Source organism: Propithecus coquereli, unplaced genomic scaffold (assembly GCF_000956105.1).
Source record: "Propithecus coquereli isolate 6110/MARCELLA unplaced genomic scaffold, Pcoq_1.0 Scaffold16, whole genome shotgun sequence".
In the NCBI taxonomy this organism is placed as follows: Eukaryota; Metazoa; Chordata; class Mammalia; order Primates; family Indriidae; genus Propithecus; species Propithecus coquereli.
The window spans coordinates 10,963,069-10,982,718 of record NW_012140524.1 but is presented as its reverse complement, the minus strand read 5'-3'; the positions used below and the strand labels follow the sequence as shown (position 1 = coordinate 10,982,718).

Here is a 19,650-nt window from a genome sequence, read left to right as displayed (position 1 = left end):
TCTTAACTCTTGAAACTACTCTCCTGTCAACATAAAAAGAAATAAAAAATTTTAACACATCATCCTATTTGTGATAAGAACATGAAATATAAACTAGAATTCAAAGTTACTGAAATTAAAAACTATTGCTTAGCTAACCACTTAAATTATAAAAACTATATATTTATTTATCAATTTTAGTAGTTGACTTTTAAGCCTCTTGTTGCACATAAGAAAGCAGACAAGTCTTTTGAGCATTCATTCCTACCACTCTTACCTTTCTCTCTTCTGCCTATTTCCTCTAATTTGCTATGCTTAAATTTTTCCAGACATTTCTATCCTCTATTCCAAGCCTCTGTCATGTTAGAACATTCATTTATTCCATTCATATTAATGTTACAAAATCTATTACTATATTCTTCAGGCCTTTTCAAAATCCATCTTACCCTCAAATTTTCCCAAATATTTTGAGATAACTTTTAAAAATACATTTAACTCATGTCCTCCTGAAAAGACTTGAGGAAGCAAAGACAATAAATAAGCATGCAACATAAACCACAATTTACAAAACCACAGAACTATTTACAAAAAGGTACATAAACACTTTTAAGTGTTGACTGATGATTTTAAAATGTAATATTCAAGGAAAAGCACATAATTTTTGCAGTTAAGTACCTACTGTAAAATGTTTTACATATCTTAGTATTAGATGTGATGATACTGATAATTATGATAATGACAATGATAAAGGTGGCATGATCTGATTTAGTGGTTTTCAAACCTTGAAACCCTTTCTTCAAGTAAAACCATACATAGAAGACCAATAGGAAAAAACACACTGAATTGCAGCTAGTCTGGTTCAGAAGTAGGGGATCCAAAAAGCTATCCTCTCACCTACCCGCCCCTCTCTGCTCCCTCCCACCCTGCCTCCTAGAAGGCCATGAGGCACCTATGACAAACCCCTCCAGTTTAGAGAAGCAGAATTTGAAAATTATTGGTTTAACTGATTAGAAGAAGTTACTTGGAAACATTTAATTTAAATTAATTACAGAAGGTCAGTGTGACCCAGTGTGACCTCAGGCACTAATTTAGCTTTTGATTTACTTTTCTAATAATATGAATATGTTAATAATTGAAGAACCATAAACGATGGGAAACCCAAAGAATCAAAGAATTTTAAAGGCCTGTGGGAATCTTAACCCTTTCACATTTTATATGTGAGGAACTGAGGCTTAAAGAGGTTAGGGAATTGGCCCAAGTTCTCGCTTATCAGTAGCAGAATTGAGAAGAGAACCCAAGTCTGTTGCATTTTTACTCCACCACTTGGCCCCTCTCCATTCTCTCTGAGTCGCAAATATTTTAGACACTATTTAAATATGACTTGTTCTACTCAAATTCTTTTCATGTTCTTTAGTTCACAAAGTATCATTTTGCACAAAATATATGAATGACCACATAAACACTGGTTATAATTACTTTTGAAAACATTTTGAAAGCTACTGCAGAAATGGTAAGTTACCAATACAGTCTAGGCAAATTCATAGTTTAAATCTAATCTTCTGCAGAATTCAGTAGGTATTAACAACATGGTAAAACCGAGCTATTAGAGGCCCCAAGTCCACAAATATCAATTCCTATAGATTAGCAATTGATCAAATCTTTTGTTGTTGATTAGGTTTTAGAGGATTTGTTTTTTGCTCCTTTGCAGGTTAAGGATAAATGAAATGATACTTGAAAGTGATTTGGAACTAACCCTGCATCAACACAAGTTTCTGTTTAAAGTAGGTGTTTAAAGGGGGGAAAAAACCCACTTGCCTAGTAAGTTCAAGGAAGACTCTTGACAGTTCTGCTTTCTGTTCTCTAGAAGCTATATTTAATTCATAAATCTGAACTCAGATTACCTTTGAATTTGATTTTTCTTCTCTATTCTTTCAAGAATATGAGATATGCTACAATTCTCTATGTAGTTCTAAATTAGAATTTTAGGTGATGACAAAAAGAAAAAAGGACCACAATTACTATGTTGGAAAGTTCAGAATCTAGAAGCAGCTAACTTTTCATCTTCAAAATATGAGACAGGATCATTTATCTATGTATTAATAGATAGGCCTTACATCGATTTAGTAAAGATTCTACTGACATATACTCAAAGTGAATATAAAACTATTATTTATTATACACAGTTTGGCATCAGATAAAATAATAAGTAGAGATCATAAAATAATTTCACTTGTATTACAAAATATAAAAATTAGAATTGCTGATTTAGTTTTAAATAACAAATGCATCATTTCTCCAAATAAAAAAACTTAGGAAAAACATATTTATCCAATAGACAATTGCTACAAAATAAAGTAATATAATTTTGAAAACTCATATAATAAAAATTACAGTGAAATCAGATGAGAAATGGAAAACAATACCTCCCACTTTTCTCCAAAGATTGCACGGATCAAACCAGATTTACTACTATTAAGGGGCAATCATTTTGCATTTGAAAAAAATAGCAATGTCTTATAAGTATATAACAATGTTCTTCAATTATAGCCTAGGCGCACAAAAGACAGGAAGCTCATCCCTTTCTCACTTGTACTACCCCCACTCAAAACTTCTCCATGTGTCTTCTGAAAAAAACAAGCATTCTGTTGTCTACGAAAATCTAAAAATTTGTAAAGTTTGATTGTTGCTAGGAAAAGAATTACCAGATATAAATACCAAATATACATGTGTGAATAGTTACGTTACGACATCTAAATCTTTGAAAATACAATTTTAATACATTTTCAGTATGAGAATGGAATATCATAGAAAAAATTACCTGAATAATTTATGATGAAATTAATTGAGAAATTAAAATAAGAGGAATATTATTTTCTCCCCTTTATGAACATGAAGAAACATACAACGAGGAAATGAAGGATAAATCTTCACCTCAAGATTAAGTAAGACCACCTATAAGGAAGAAGCAAGTGAAAGGAACTAAAAACTACAATTTGTGTTTGCTTTTTCCCTTACTTAACCAACCTTTAGCTGGTGGAAAAGGATGAGAAGGAAGTGAATCTGAACACAGTTCCAGCGGAAACTGCAGAAGTTCTTCATTATCTGTAGAGGCTAGAAAGGCAAGAAAAATGCCAATTTTAATAGTAACGATTATTATTTTTCTTTTAAATTAAGAATCTGTGATAACATATATATATTCATATTCACATTCTCAGGTCCACCTCGCCACCCCAATTTATTCTAGTTATTTTCTCCTTGGTCTTTCCCATGAGGACCCTTTATCTGCATGATGGTGAGAGTGGTGCTACCTTCCCTGGTAGGACTACAGGGAGATTTTAAAAGATTCATACCTGTAAATCACTTAGCACAGTGCCGTGCAAACAGTAAGCGCTCAGTAATAATTATTAATATCCTACATTTTGTACCTTACTAGTTTCTATACTTAAACCGTTTATTTATCTTCTTTGATAAATATGTGAATACAAAATCATTTAATACATCTATCTGACATTAATTCAATGCTCAAATCTTATCAATGCCATACATGTGGAATGTAATCAACTAAAAAGTTTAGACTAATCATGGATATTTTATTTAGCTAGTAAGTCATTTAAACTTTACAAAGTAGAGTATTTCCTTTATAATTTCTAATAATTTGAGTTTTTTGGATGTATTAAGAATGGTAGGCTGGATGCGGTGGCTCACACCTATAATCCTAGCACTCTGGGAGGCAGAGGCGGGAGGATTGCTTGAGGTCAAGAGTTCGAGACCAGGCTGAGCAAGAGTAAGACCCTGCATCTACTAAAAATAGAAAAAATTAGCTGGCCAACTAAAAATCAAAACAAAAAATTAGTTGGGCTTGGTGGCGAGTGCCTGTAATTCCAGCTACTTGGGAGGCTGAGGCAGGGGGATCGTTTGAGCCCAGGAATTTAAGGTTGCTGTGAGCGAGGCTGATGCCATGGCACTCACTCTAGCCCAGACAACAAAGCAAGACTGTGTTTCAAAAAAAAAAAAAAAAAATGGTACTCCCTAAATTTTACTGGATTAAGGACACCTCTTAGAATCTGTTGAATACTATGGGACTTTTCCTGAGAAAAATACATAGGCACACTATTTTGCTTACTACATCAGTATGTTCTCAGATGCCTTGAGGACCTCGCTTTACCACAGATCTTACCATAGGAACTCCTAAATTACCACAGAATAAATATGCTATAATCTCAGTTTAAAAAACAGCAGCATTCCCTATGTAAATACCAAAGACCACCTAGTTATATGTGAACAATACCATACGCTTATCAACACAGTTATCTTGATAAAGATGAACAGAGAAAGCAGTAAATGCCTCTTCAGGAAACAAGTCATTTATTTAATCTACCTGTCCTCCATATTTTATCACTGAACTGTAACACAGACAAACACAAACTGTATTTCCCATCCATCAAAGGTTTACCTCTTTGCAATGACTTTTCAACATGTGTTTTTGTGGTCTGTAAAGCCTGATTTTTGTCAAAAGTTATTGCAACTGCTGTGACTGTAACCTAGAATTATAGAAACAGAATTCTGATTAGCAAAATAATCATTGTGAAAATCAAGTTTCTTACAAATCTTTTTCAGTACCACAGAACAACCTATACCAACTGGCTAATTGGCCTTTCCTGGTTAAGAACCTCAACCAGAATTACATATAAACTCAGATATTTAACTACAGCTATGCCCAACATAGATACTAAATCTAGATATTCCAGAAAAAGCTCAAGAACCTTCTCTAAAAAACGGGAAATGGTGAAATCCTACATGATGAGTACAGATCCTATTGTATACACGCTGGAACACATGTGTGATTCCACTTTCAAATAACTACAGTTCAGAAAAAAGAAAAACACATGGCCTGAATCATACCAATACATATTTTTTAATATTTTGAGGTAAAACAGTATGTACTTCAGTTATTCAATTATGGCAACATTATATTAAAATAGATCAGATACAAGCTAGAAATCTTCTTTCATAATAGACTGAATCTTAATTACCTGAATTAATTCATCTTCAGGCAGAGATACTGTGAAATTGACATGGCAAAGGCAGCAGGGGATCATGGATCGCAGTTTAAAATACAAGCTCTACCCAATAGAAAACATTAGTAATGTCACTTTTTTATTTAAAAATTTATAAAAGCTGATTTTCTTAATGTACATTATATTACAGCAAATGGAAAGTTAGAAAGACTAAAACAAAACTGGTCCGTTTTTGTTTATTTTTACATTAACAATATATTTTCAATATTTAAGTAGACAGTAAGATTTAATCATTTGTAAGTCACAAAAAATAAGAAATAGGGTTTTTAAAACTTACACATATACATTAGATTTTTTTTTAATTTAAAACTATTAACTAACTTAAACTACATTTCTTTTACAGTATGTTAAGAGGGTGAGGACAACTTTAGCATCTCACCTGACGACAGAGGTAAGATACGTAAATAAGAATAATTTAGCCCACAACTGTGTAAGGTATTATAGATAATACGTGCACTTTTAAAATTTAATGACTCTTAGAAGGTTTAAATAAAATTTAGTCAGAAGGTTCCTACCTTGAGCAAATTTTCACAGAGATCATTAAAGTTCTTATTGAGAGCTTGATTAGTCAGGTTAAGGCTGCTTAATCTGATTACTCTTACTGAAGTGAACATCTAAATGTGGGGCGACAGAATAACATGTCATTTTATTATTTTCAACTAAATACTGTAACAATTGATAAAATTGCCCAATAGCGAACAGTAGCTAATGTGGTATGAAAAAGGATAACATTTTAATTGCAATAAGGAACTCATAAAAAAAAGAGATATTTGTTTATATGAAACTTACTAAAATAACTTCTATGGTATTTGCTTATAATTAAGAATAAAGGATTTACCTGTATTTCAGATGTCCAATTATTTATACCAGGCATAATTTCTGTATTACAACTATAAAAGCCTGTCAAAATAAATAATTAAATTACATAATATTTCATTGATTTTCATGTTAAATAGTATTTTTCAATTATTACATGATGTTCTAACTGTAAAAATTTTCTTTTTTTCTAAAACTATATCTTCAGGAGACTTTAAGCCATCTTAATAAATTATCAAAGTTTTTTTTTTCATGTATAAACATAAAAAGATTAAAAATCAGTTCCACCTAACTTCTAACGTAAATATTTTTAAATTATGTATTTTCAGCCTTGTAACAGCAACGCACATGATGCTATGGTAAAGTCTTTAAAAGTTAGTACCATAATAATTGCAAACCAAAGTATTGGTATTTAAAACTAGTTTCATCTCAAAGTAACTTTCTGTTCACCTGAAGGAGGAGGAACATCAGTAAGTAGAGAATGTACATCTTCCATGGCATCTGTGTCATCAATCTGAAAACAAAAAGATTAAAACTATTATGTAAGTAGTAAATGTATAATTATTTCAAATTTTTAAAAAATTGTTTTTGTTAAATAGAAAATATAAGAGTCAAGAAAAAGTATAGCTATTTTTCCCTAAGTTAAAATATATAACATAAAAAAAATTCTAGTAAGTTTCTCCACAGTAATAATTAATACGAATACTTCTAAATGAAATATTTTACATATTAAAGTACACTAAGTTTACCAAAAAAAAAACCCCTAGCCTTGCCAGGTGCAGGGGCTCACACCTATAATCCCAGGAATTTGGGAGGCCAAGGTGGGATGATTGCTTGAGCCCAGGGGTTTGAGGCTAACCTGGGTAACATAGCAAGACTTTGTCTCTACAAAAAAAAAAATTTAAACATTAGCTGGGCATGGTGGCGTGTGCCTGGAGTCCCAGCTACTCCAGAGGGTGAGGCAGGAGAATGGCTTGAACCCAAGAGTTCAAGGCTGCAGTGAGCAATGAATGTACCACTGTACTCCAGCCTGGGCTGTACAGAGTGAGACCCTGTCTCTAAAACAAAACAAAACAAAAAACTAGCCTTTTCTCAAGCCTTTATGAGAGCATATTTCTGAAGACTTACAAAGACACCATAAGTAATCATCATCCCAATTTGTTAAAATTAATAAAGTATAATTAAAAAAAGCTTTTGACTAAATACAAAACTGTTTAACAATGGAATAAGGTAGAGATAAATTTAAAGGCATATCTAAAATAAATAAGTCTAAATCCTATATTTCTTATATCACAATATTCCATTGTGACTAATAAATACTGAAAATATCCAGCTGGACATAAATTGACAGTTGTCTGTACATCAGGTGTCTAAGTCCTGACTTGCAGACTCTAAGCTTCCCCTCGCATTACCCTCATGACTCCAAGAATCATTTTCACTTCACCTTAGCTACCCCCATATGTGGCCATATCTCAACTTACTATTCCCCAAAATCCTCCACACCAAGGACCTGACGCGTTCTCCAACTATAACCCTGTCTCTTTGTCCCCTCTTACTCAATCTGCCCCCCTTGCCCTCAGTGCTCTGCCCACATATGAGGCCTCTTTGTTCCCATGTACCTCTCCACTTAGCCATGATCCCAATATCAGACATATCAATAATGCTTTAGATCAAACCCATGTAATGCTTAGCATCACCTGCAAAGTTTGTTAAACAGATCCCTGGGCCCCCTGAAATTCTCATTTAATAGGTCTGAGGTAGGGGCCCAGGAATTTACATTTCTCACAAGCTCCCAAGTAGTGTTGATGCTGCAAGTAGTCACACCACACCTTGAGTAGCTCTGCTCTGAACAGTACCTGCAACCTTTTACCTTCTTGAACTGATACAGTCTTTTGCCAAGTTCCATTTTTTCCATTCTCGAACTGTAGAGAAATGTGGAAAAAAAGGCAAAACACCATACAATTTGGGTTTTCCACAAATTAACACTCTCACCTCAGGCCTTGCACATCTCTCATGGCTGACATCCTCATCACAGTCCCTGGCACTGTTCCTGACTCTTCAAATCTCCAGTTCCATCCCGAAACAATTCTACCACCAGCTTCCTGCTTCACTGAGATCAAAGCATTTGATTTTTTTTTTTCTCTTTCAATTTGTACCTTACTGGATTTCTGAGTATCCTCATTTATTTTCTCTTCCTTCAATATAAAAAGGAAGATCTTCTATCTCTTTACAGGATAACCATTCTACAGGGGAGGGCAGGTAGAGCAGATTTGTGCCACATTTATTCTCTAGGAAAGTTACTAAAATGTTCTGAGTGTCTTTTTATAAAGAAAGATTGTATCTTCTGAATTCAGTAAGAGAACACTATGCTCAGAATTCACAGTGCATATATTATTACATATTACATGCAAAAATATTATAATTATAGTAACATAACATATAAAGCAGGCAATAATTATAGTAAATTAAAGAACAGCACTTTAATTTCTTATTTAAATTCATTCAAGTTTACAAAAATAACTCCAAAGGTTTAATACTATTTTAATATTTCAACCCATAAATTTTTTTCATAACCATCTGCATTATTGTAATCTGTCATCTGGTGTTCAATAAAAAATATGTTACCAAGTTCTATATTTTCAAGTTTGTTATAATTTCTATAATAATCTTTTATAACAGTTGTAATGAGATAAAAGTATTAATCATTTAGCGTCTGATTAAAAAAATGTTTATCTTATCTTCTAAAACCTTTAAGAAATTAGCGTAATGCAACATTACCTCCAAAACAAAAGCATCTTTTTTCCCATGTGAAAGGTCTAATTCTGTAACTTCATCAGAACTTTCTGATTGAGATCTTAAAAGTCTTGAACGCTGTCTAGGTTCTGGGATGGGTGATCCTATAATTTCTTCAGATATCTCCTAAAAGAAATACAATTGCTTTTGTATCATATCAGATTGTTTGGTTTTACATTTTTATATTAAAAGACAACTACCTGTGGAGAAGAAAGCCTGTAACATATATTCAATGAAGTCTGTATTTAAGAATGACCTTTATAATTAACCTTTTATAGAGGATATGGAAATTTCCTTTTATCCATAACAGCAGCCTTACTGATACACTAATCCTGAAACACATATATGACTGTCACAGACATGACAAGGCAAAGCTGACATCTAGTGCACAGACAAGACACTACAGTGAGTATGGAATTGGCAGTCCTTCAAGCTCAGAAATTCGGCACTCCTGGCTATATGTACATTCTACTCAACATTTAAAAGTCCTAACAAGCCATAAAGATTTAAAGATTTATGTCCCCAGAAAGAATTCTAATCTTTTATATCTTTTCTTATCCACTCGTAATTTTCCAAAGCTCCCCATAGTAAACCCTGGAATATGACAAATATATGTGTATGAATACACATACATTTATTAATACTATGTAGGTACTTTCTGTGTAACTTATTAAGCTAAATAAACTTTGGGAGTTACAATAATGATCTTTTTAAGGTGAGTGTATGGTTCACTAACCATATGGGTTAGAGAACTTTTCCCTATTACAGAACCAAAGATCAGAGCTAACTATAAAGTTCTAAGTATCTGTTAGCCACAAGGAGTCGCAGAAGAATGTGGGTATGTGAGCACAAATGAAGAAGGCATAACCTATTGCTAGTGAAACACAACTATCTTTTTAAAAACCAAGTTATAAAAATTATAAGCAGAAGTTTTTCAAAAAGATAGTTTTAAATGTCCATTGCTAGTGCATACCTTAGATAAAAGACGACCACTACACAATTTCATAGCATAATGCTCTACAGAGTACTTTCACATCCATTTATCTTATCTGAGCTCCAAATTAACTTGCCCTATATACATTTGACAGGGTGCACATTGTAATAACTACCAAATGAGAAAGAGCTGCAATTCAGAAGTAAACTAGTCTGCTTGAGTTTGAAAACTAGTAAGTGTATTACTGTAAAATCAAAGGGCGAGAAAAAGATAAAGTAAAATAAAAAAGAAAACTAGTAAGTGTGGAACCTGTCTAGGTCAGAATAAAATAAAAAATTAAATTAAAATAAATAAAACAAAACAAAATAGTATGGACTCTGTCTAGGTCAGTTCTTTTGACTCAGTGCAACGTCTGTCCCACTAGATACCACACTTCTTTTTAGGATTTTATAGTAGGTTAAATTCTGTTAAGCCTCTGTTCACTGTATCATGGACTTAATAAATGTAACTGTCTGGTATTTAATATATTTTAGGTCCATAATGAGGGTTCATTACTAGTAGTGTTATTTTAAAAGATTTGCATCTTATTTTGATACCTGTATCTACATAAAGTTCAATTAAGTGGTACTACATCTCTGCATTAGAAACATTTTTCAATGTATTGAGAAAAATTCAAACAAAAGCATTTACTTCAGCTAAAGCTATCTTTCTAAGAGAAAACACTCTGATCCACATTTTCAGGGTGAGCATACACTGCTTTACAAAATTGAAAACACAAAACTGTAATGTAATTAACCTTGCTTGTGCATTGACTCTGTACACAAACTTTGTGTGTCAAACGAATTCTGAGATGTTATGCTAAAAAATTATAATATAGTATCTGATATAAGGAAAGACATATTAGAAGATTCACAAATTGAGTCCTTTTGTAGAAATATATGAAATTCATATATGCAGAAATTTTAAAAATCATAATAGATTTACTCCCTTCTGCATAATGTAAATTGTATGACACATAGGAGCATCTCAGTAAGAACTAAAGGAAGTAACAACTCATTTTTTTATATCAATACATTCCTGTCTTCAAAGGACTTACATTAAAGAAAGATAGACATGTAAAAACTAAGTGCAATAATATGTAAGAGGCACCGAAGTACAAATAGGGTACAACATGAACATAATGGAGGAAGAATCAATTCTTCCTCTGGGAGATCAGGATGGATTTACAGAGGTGATAAACACTATTAAGTAAGAGCTCAGCTCATTATCATTAGAACTGATAAATGAAGAATAAACGGAGCCTAACATGCAGCTTTACAAATCACTCTCCCCAACTGGTATAAACACTATAAGTAGATATTCAAATATAAAAATGTAATTAAAAAATAAAAATAATGTACCATAAAAATAAGCAGTTAGTAAAAGTGGCATACAGAGAGTTTTTATCAAATCTATTTTTCAAGTATTAATACATTAACACATCAACATTTTTATTCAATTTAAATAGACTCTAAGTCAGCATTATTCAATAGAAATATAAAGCACAGCACATAGGTAAATGAATTAAAAAGAAACAAAATCAATTTTAAGAAAATATTTTATTTAATTCAATGTCCAAAAGATGAAACTTTCAATGTGTAGTCAATATAAAAATATTCATGAAATTTCACATTCTTTTTCATACTAAGTAAGTCTTCAAAATGCATTGCATATTTCATACTTACAGTACATCTCAATTCAGACCAGCCACACATCAAGTGCTCAACAGCCACATGTGGCCGGTGGCTACCACAATGAACAGTGTAGCTCTAGTTCATATCCTGAAAATTCCTCCCAGCTTAGCAATTTTTCTAGAATAATGATAAGAGCTATAGGTCTGATGTAAGGATTCAGATGCAATGCTCCACAAGACCAGCCAAAATTAGACAGTATGTATAAAATAATAAAACATCAATAATAATGATATCCAAATCCTTTCCTTTGGGAAAGTATTTCATTATCAGGGACTCATAAAAACAAATGGTTTCACTCTAACTCCAACACATTTTTCTTTCAATTTAGACTGTGGCTATAAAGCATCCGTAGAAATGGAAGCATTGTGATACCTCCTGAAAACTTGGTAAAATGACTGATTGATTATGGAAATGACTGGTAGGAAAATTGTAATAAAGAAACAATAAATGAAAAACGGTATTCCTCCACATTTTTACCACAGATGAGCAACCTTTCTTTTTACTAAAAAACAACATTTTAAACCATTCAGTTCATCATTTAACAAGTATTTATTAAGAGGCTACTACTATGAGTAACTGTTCTAGGCATTAGGAACACAGACCTCATCGAGCTTTATTATACTAGTTATAGCAGGCAATAGACAAAAATAAAAAACATTATCTGTACAGATACACATACACACAAGAGTTATAAAAAACAATAAAAGAAGGAAGGGTGATAGGAAGTACCAAAAATAGACAAGAGAGTTGTCATTTTTAAACAGGATGGTTAGAGTAGGCCTACCCAAAAAAGAGACATTTGAGCAGAGACATAAGGCAGGTGAAAAAATGAGTAATAAGGAGAGCTAATTTAAGCAGTTAAAAAAAAAAAATCTTTCATATCCAAAATAAGATAACCAGAAAATATATTAATAAACTAATAAACAATAACTGATATACTCACAATATAGATTTATTTTACTTACCGGAGGATTAATTTCATATAACTCTTTGTTCTTAGCAATTGTGTCATTTATCTTTTTCTGCATGTGAGAGATATGCTGTTCATATGAGCCATCATTAGGAGTCTTCCCAGCAATCTGAATACCGCCAGGAGTTGGCAAAGCTGCTAAATATACACCTGTGGCAGACTTGGAAAAATAATAGGGAAATAATCAGAAAAAATATCTAGAATAATGATCCTTAAGCTTCCATATTTAGGAATGTGGTCTTTGCTCAGTAGGAAAAAGACAGTAATCATCAGTGTATGCACCGGACGTCTCTGGAAGGGGATGCAAAAACATAACTGGTAACAGGGATTGGTTTCTCCTGGGGAGGACCTGGAGTAGGTGCGGGACAATTGTGAAAGGAGGATTTACTTTTGACTGCATACCCACAATTGTACTTTTTATGTTTTTACTTTATAATTTTAAAAAATACAACTAAAATTTAAAAATAGCCTAGCAAAAAAAAAAAAAAGAAAAGAAAAGTTGCTAAAAAAAATTCTTCATAAATGAGTAGACAATCTACCTTTAAATAGTGGCAAAAGTAAAAGGGAAATTTTGCAAGGCAAGTGAAGAAACTGAAGTTCAGAAAGGATAGGAAACTTACTCAAGATCATAGTCAATAAATGTGGAGAAGAGATTTGAATCTAAGTGTTTCTCACTCCAAAATCCAAGAACTTTTCATTCTATCACCCTACCTCATAATTACCAAGAAAAAAAATTTTACTTGATATAGATTTATTTTAAATATTTAATTAAGCTATTAATTTCTGACTCTATAACAGTACTATATACCATTAGTACTGGAAAACTATTATGGGAAATATAAAAAGATAAAATTTTTATATATCAATTAAATATATAATTTATGTCTAAATATGCCACTATAACAAAGCAAAAAATATATTAGAAGTATAAACATCAAATTGTTAACATCAGAGAAATAGAATGGGAAAGAGAGAAGACAATTCTTTTAACTTTGGCTATTTGTGTATTTAATTGTGGCTATTTTGTGTATTTAATTGTTTGAACTGTTATTATTATTTTTTAAATTCATCAATTGCCAATTTTGTAAAAGTCCATCCTAGAAAGGGTATGACAGTCTACAATGAAGTCCGCACAGTAGATAAAATTTGTCTTCAGGAGTGCTCTCTCCTCATTTGCTCATTAGTGTCCATCGTTGCACCCATGGCCCAGTCTCTGATGCTTAATCACAGAACCCACACCCCCGCCAAGCGTACCATATGAAGCCTTAGCACACCATCTCTAATACTTTATCTCCATCCATCAATGAGGCAACAACCCTGAACAGTTAAGAACACAGATTCTGGAACCAGATAGGTTCTGACACATGTAACCACATCACTTTGGAGTCTCAACCTTGCATTTTCTCCTCTTGTAAAGATAATATTACATTCCTTCTGAGATAGCACAGTGCCAGACACCTAGTTGGCACTCATCAGAGATTACTTATCTATCACAGAAGCTACTCCTGAGACCTTGAGATTTAAGGGCACAAACTACAACAAAGCACAAAGATGAAAATGTCAAACAGTTGTAATTAGTATCACTAGTGATCAAGAAGGAAAAGATTATTATGAATCAGAAAAGCAGTATCTGAGGCAGGTCTTGAATTATAGCAGTGTCATAAACTAGTTTCCTGAGGCTCAATCATCAGAAATGTTAATATTTGGTATAGTTAGCACAATGTTTTTTAAACCTTTGAATCTGAATGCAGCTCTTAGTTCCCACAGGCACCCACCAATCACTACAGTCTTCTATTCAGCCCAAGCTACACATTTATGCTATGTCCTCACTAAACATGCAAATTTTCAGAGCACTGAATTAAAATGAATACTTTTTCCCCCAAGTTAATCTAAGTATCAAATATTTTAATAAACCAAGTTACTTTCAATAATTATTACAAACTTCTGTTGTTAGAAAATTGTGGTACCTACTCAGTTTATCAAGACATAATTATTTACTACATACAGAAATTTATATATTTGTGCTTATAGAAACAACAGATGGCACAGGAAATAATTTTGCATTTTTGCCTACAAATGTACACTGAGACAAAGAATTCAAGTTCCATAAATTTCTTAAAATTAAACTTCTACGCATGTCTCAGAAAGATGGCAAAAGAATTCTAATTTGAAAATTGCCAGTGACATAAAATCCCAGCTAGCAAAGTGCCTAGAATATGAGAGGATTTTCATACATATTGTTGATCAGATTCCACAGGATCAGTATGTATTTCACAGGCACCTAGATTTCTGGATCCCATCCTACTGATAGAGGCAGCACTGACTTTCCCCACTGACATCTTTCCAGTCAGAACTCATTTTCCAACAAGCCAAGAAGAACATGAAGCTGAGACAGAGTTTTTCCCTGTCTCATATTTTATCCACACTTAAGAAACACATATTTTATTACACTTTTCTCCACTGGCCACAGGTACACACTTAGGATGAAACTTATTTCTCTGCTCAACAGTAGGCAGCGTCTCACATGCTTTGCTTTATTTTGTCCTTTAAACTAAAGATTATTTTAGTGCATGGTCCACTATCCAGGATTTCCTGGATGTTAGAACCCCCTAAAGGGACATTTGGCAATGTCTGAAGACATTTTTGGTCGTTACAACTGGAGGGATATTACCAGCATCTAGTGGGTAAAGGCCAGGGACGCTGCTAAACATCCTATAATGAAGAAGACAGCCCCTGCAACGGAGTTATCCTACCCCAATGTCAACTGTGCCAAGATGGAGAAACTCTATTTTAGCAACATATGAACAATAATTAAGTCCAGAACAATGGTGGCCAACTTACTAAACAAGTTACACATGATGATTTTTAGAAATAGGACTACTGAGGTTATGATCACAGACCCTTTAAAATATGTGAATGCTTATCATCAGATTTTTCACTTCTTAAAAAGTCCCCAGCCTTTAAAAGGCTTGATGTCAGTTTCTTTGTATAAGTCTTTTAAAAGAGTCTTTGACTCACATAAAACAGAATCTACAACTACAGAAATCACAAAACAAAGCCGAAAACATCAAAACTTACCGCTAAGCCCATCAACATATTTTCACCCACTGTAATCTGAATTCTTAGACCAAACAAAGCATTCATTCCTTTGAGTTTTAGTTTATTCATTAGCTGAGTATGCACTTCATATTCCATAAATGGCAAGAGATTACTGATAGCTGTAGCATTTGCTTCTGCCTGTGCTTTCTTTTTTAAGCGACATAACCTGTAAAGGAAAATAATTCAGACAGTGGACAATATTCTTGGTATCACCTTAAGAAATATCCAATTTTCAAAACTTCCTAAAAATGTACTTAATAAAACATTTACTTGTTTCTAATAAGCTTATTAAGTTGTGTCAACAATCTTTTCTGCCAGTTTTTGTCACTGTATAAACTTTCACTAAAAATCCTATTTCAATAAACAAAAAAGAGAAAACCTCAAAATCTCTAAAAATGAAATAATGACCAAAATCACAAGAGAATATAATTTAAAATCTTAGGTTTCATAAATGCATATGATTATATGATAGATGGACAGTAAAGGAAAAAAGTTAATTTACTCATTAAAAAAAACACAAAAGTTACTTGAGCATCTACTTTGTGCCAGAAAAGTTACCTTCGAAGCAACAGTAATTAGAATAATAGGTTATTTCTCAACAGTAGCAATGAAAGCCAGAAGGCAGGATGAAAGGGTATCTTCAATGTACTACAAGAAAACAACTGCCAGCCCAAAATATTTTTTAAAGACAAAAGTAAAATAAACACATTTTTCAGACAAACAAAAACGGCACACCACCAACAGACTCATCAAAAGAAATATGAAAGCATATACCTCAGGCAATGGAAAAACAATGCCAAATGGAAGGTCTCAGACACAAGAAGGAAAATAAGTAAATGGATTAGAAATATATTTTAGAAGAAAAATTAATATGACTTTGTAATGAATTTGATGTGGGGAGCTTGAGAAAGAGGACAGTGTCAAAGAACACCAAATCTGGCATGAAGAACTAGGTAGAGAAAGGTACCACTTATTAAAATAGAAAAGGCTAATGATGAGAAAGAGGTGGAGAAAATCAGCAGTTCAACCAGAAACAAGTATGAGATGCCTGATACACCAAAATGAGATATGAAGAAGACAGGTATATGAGGCTGATGCTCGGACTCACAGACCTGTTATATGAGTCTGACTGAGTCATAAATCTGGAAATCATGGACATATAGACAGCATACAGATCTGAATGAGTTAATGAGTTCAACAGGGAAAGAGCTTTGAGAAGAGGGTCCAAACCCATGGGTCCCCCTCAAGGATCAAGAAATGAGGAGGAGTCAACAAGGAGGCTGACGACTATACAAAAAGGTAGGAAAACAGAGTGTGGCATTGTGTGAGTCAAAGGAATTTCAAGAAGAAAAAAATAATCAATTGTTCAGTCACAAATCAATCATGTGCTGAGATGTCAAGTAAGATGAGGACAGAAATGCCCAACGGATTTGGTAACCTGACAGTTGTTGGTGACCAAGACAGTCACAGTTGTTTCCTGTATCCCTGCCGTAATTTAGGATTTCCTACTCCAGTACATTTAAAAGGAACTCCTACCAGCTAAGTGGAATAGCAAAAGAAACACTACATAGCAATGTTCTTTAAAAGAAAAAACAGATCAATTTCTAATATGTGTTACACATTTAATGTCACTAAAACAGTCTATACTTAGTCACATCCCTAGCTTGAAGCAGTTTAATTAATAATTCCCATAATAATAAACATTTGCATAGAATTTAAATGTTAAAAACTTCTTTTGCATATAAACTTGAGTTTTGTACAGAGAGGTTTTTTTCCTCCCAATTTTACATGCCATAAAATATAAGGTTCCAACAGAATTGTCCAGTTTGTCCAGGATCACACAGGTAGGAAACAGTAGAGCTGATATTTGAAAATAGGTTTGTGACTCTATACCTCATACTTTTTCAGAGATACTAAATGCTGTTTTCACAAACATACCTTGCTTGAATAAGACAACCTTTTCCAATAACTGTTGCATCTGTTGGGAGGTCTATAGTTGTAAAGAGAACATCAGGAACTTTTTGTTTCCTACAGTTATAGCAATATGTGAGATGAGCTGGAAATGGCATATTCAGTTCATCATATGGTATATGGCAAAAACCACAGCCTGTAGGCAAGTTTTCTTCAAGCCTATATAAATATATTAAGGGGGGAAAAAGCATTCTTGAAAAATCTATAAATTTTTCAAACACAAAAAGTAACTGATTAACTGATAATACATACACAGTACTTGTATACAAACTATATAACTTCTACCACAAAGACTGTAAGAGTACCACTGTGACTGATAAGAATTAAAAATGACCATGAAATCAGAACCATACATTTTTCTTATGAGAGAAAAGGCTTATCCAAGTAAAAACTCATTTTGCATCAATTCATATGTTTGATGACTCAACACCTAACAAAGACTCCTTTTATCCCAAAGTTTTTTCTTTGGGACATACCACTGGAAAAAAATGACATTTTCCTAATGCTTGACAAATACTACCACAAAAAATTCCTAAGAAAATAATGTTTAACCAAGCAACCTAACACTTTTTAAAAATTTAATGTAAAAAAGTATTTAAAAAGAGAAATAAGTCAGTCAAAATTAGGCATACGTCTAAGATTTCTAATTTCCAATGACTGTTTCAACATTTCTGAAGAACCAAACCACCTATATTATAAACGGCATACTTATCATACACAAACCACAAATGAAACACCCACAATCTCCCCATTCATTATAAAATGTTTGTTGTACTACGGTGTTTATAAATTCATTTGAAAATGATTAAGCATTTTTTCATTCACTAAATTTGAGGATGTCATGACAATAGAGATGGAAATAGATCAAAGCTCCATGGAGAACTCCAGACTTTCACATGGCTACCTCTTCTATGACTCTGAAAAAAAGTGGATCTCAATTGTCCCTACCCTAAAGCAACCCATTAGCAGTTGAAATCTGGCAAGTAAGCAAATTAAAAAGGGAAAGGAAAACTCGTACTATATATACTATGAGACAAGCTTTCTGCAAATTCTTTATACATAGGCTTTCACTGACTCTTCGCAATAACCCTCTAAATCGCATTAAATTACTCCTAGATATTACTCTTTAACTGTGGAAACGGCATTCTGGTATATTAGAACTAACAGAGAAGTTAGGCATCTAAATGGAACTGTGTGACCCTGAATAAGTTATTTAACTTCTCAGAGCCTCCTCTATAAAACTGGAATATCAACCTAGAAAAGTTTGTGGATTTTTAAAAGATTAAGAAAACTATAGCTAAACGCACTCCCTGGCCAATATTATGTCTAGTAGACATCGACAAATACTAGTTCCACTTAGCCTGAAACCAAACTGAGATATTAACTTGCTAAGTCACACTAAGTACTAAGCAGCAGACCTGTTTGAATTCAAAGTCAATGTGTTATAAGGGGGCACAAAAGGATGAAAATTGAAACAACTTTTAACTAAACACCTCACACAAATTTGAATATTAGTGGTGCAACATCATAAGGCATAAAAATATAGAAGTATTAAAATTTATGAAAGCATTTGAAATATGAAATGTACATAAGGGATTATCCCTGAATAGTGAGATCATACAGAATTTTTTCTTCTATCTACTCTCCTACATGCTCACTATTATTTCTAGTAAGCACTAATAATTTTTATAGCAAACAGAGAAAGACTTTTCCTCTTTAACAACTAGAGATAGCATCTGTTGTATTGGACTACCATACAAGAGAATATACTGTATCCATCTAAGTCACAATACAGAAATAACCAAGCTGCATAGGAAAGGTAATTTTTAAAGTTAGGCTTTCTATCTACTTAAGAATGAAATCTACAGACGTGTGAGAACTACATTGCAGCACCGGGAAAACTCACTGGCTAAGGCAGTTTTCTCAGTGGAACATTCCAGTTGTTCAATAAATACTTCAAAACGTCCCACCTCCACTTATTTATGACGACCTTTAAGGCTCTGGAATTTACAATGGTCAATATCCTTTTTAACACTGCCCAAAGAAACCAACCTAAGTCCTCTTGTGACTACCAGAGCTAGAATATCTTTCTTTTTTATACAGAAACTTGCAAATTTATACTAAACTTCATCAGATAAAAAATTTTTGTGCTTTCTTCCTTAATATAGACTTAATATATTAATACTGAGGAAAAAAGTAAACGTGCATAGTGTGACATAAGGGGTAATTAAAATCTACATTATCCAGGTAGACTCTGATACCAAACTAATTAATATA

At 32.9% G+C, this 19,650-nt stretch overlaps 1 protein-coding gene across 1 annotated transcript in view; it reads right to left on the bottom strand.

Moving 5' to 3' along the window:
- Positions 1 to 19,650, bottom strand: part of C2CD5 (C2 calcium-dependent domain containing 5) — a 113,960-nt gene that overhangs the window by 16,791 nt on the left and 77,519 nt on the right. The window contains exons 12-21 of the mRNA XM_012640976.1: positions 17,341 to 17,532; positions 15,382 to 15,568; positions 12,299 to 12,463; positions 8,652 to 8,792; positions 6,324 to 6,387; positions 5,896 to 5,957; positions 5,573 to 5,671; positions 5,013 to 5,102; positions 4,433 to 4,520; positions 3,004 to 3,090 (exon numbers count right to left, since the gene is read on the bottom strand). Of these exons, the coding sequence (XP_012496430.1) occupies positions 3,004 to 3,090; positions 4,433 to 4,520; positions 5,013 to 5,102; positions 5,573 to 5,671; positions 5,896 to 5,957; positions 6,324 to 6,387; positions 8,652 to 8,792; positions 12,299 to 12,463; positions 15,382 to 15,568; positions 17,341 to 17,532 (1,175 nt within the window). The remainder of the gene's footprint in view (positions 1 to 3,003; positions 3,091 to 4,432; positions 4,521 to 5,012; positions 5,103 to 5,572; positions 5,672 to 5,895; positions 5,958 to 6,323; positions 6,388 to 8,651; positions 8,793 to 12,298; positions 12,464 to 15,381; positions 15,569 to 17,340; positions 17,533 to 19,650) is intronic.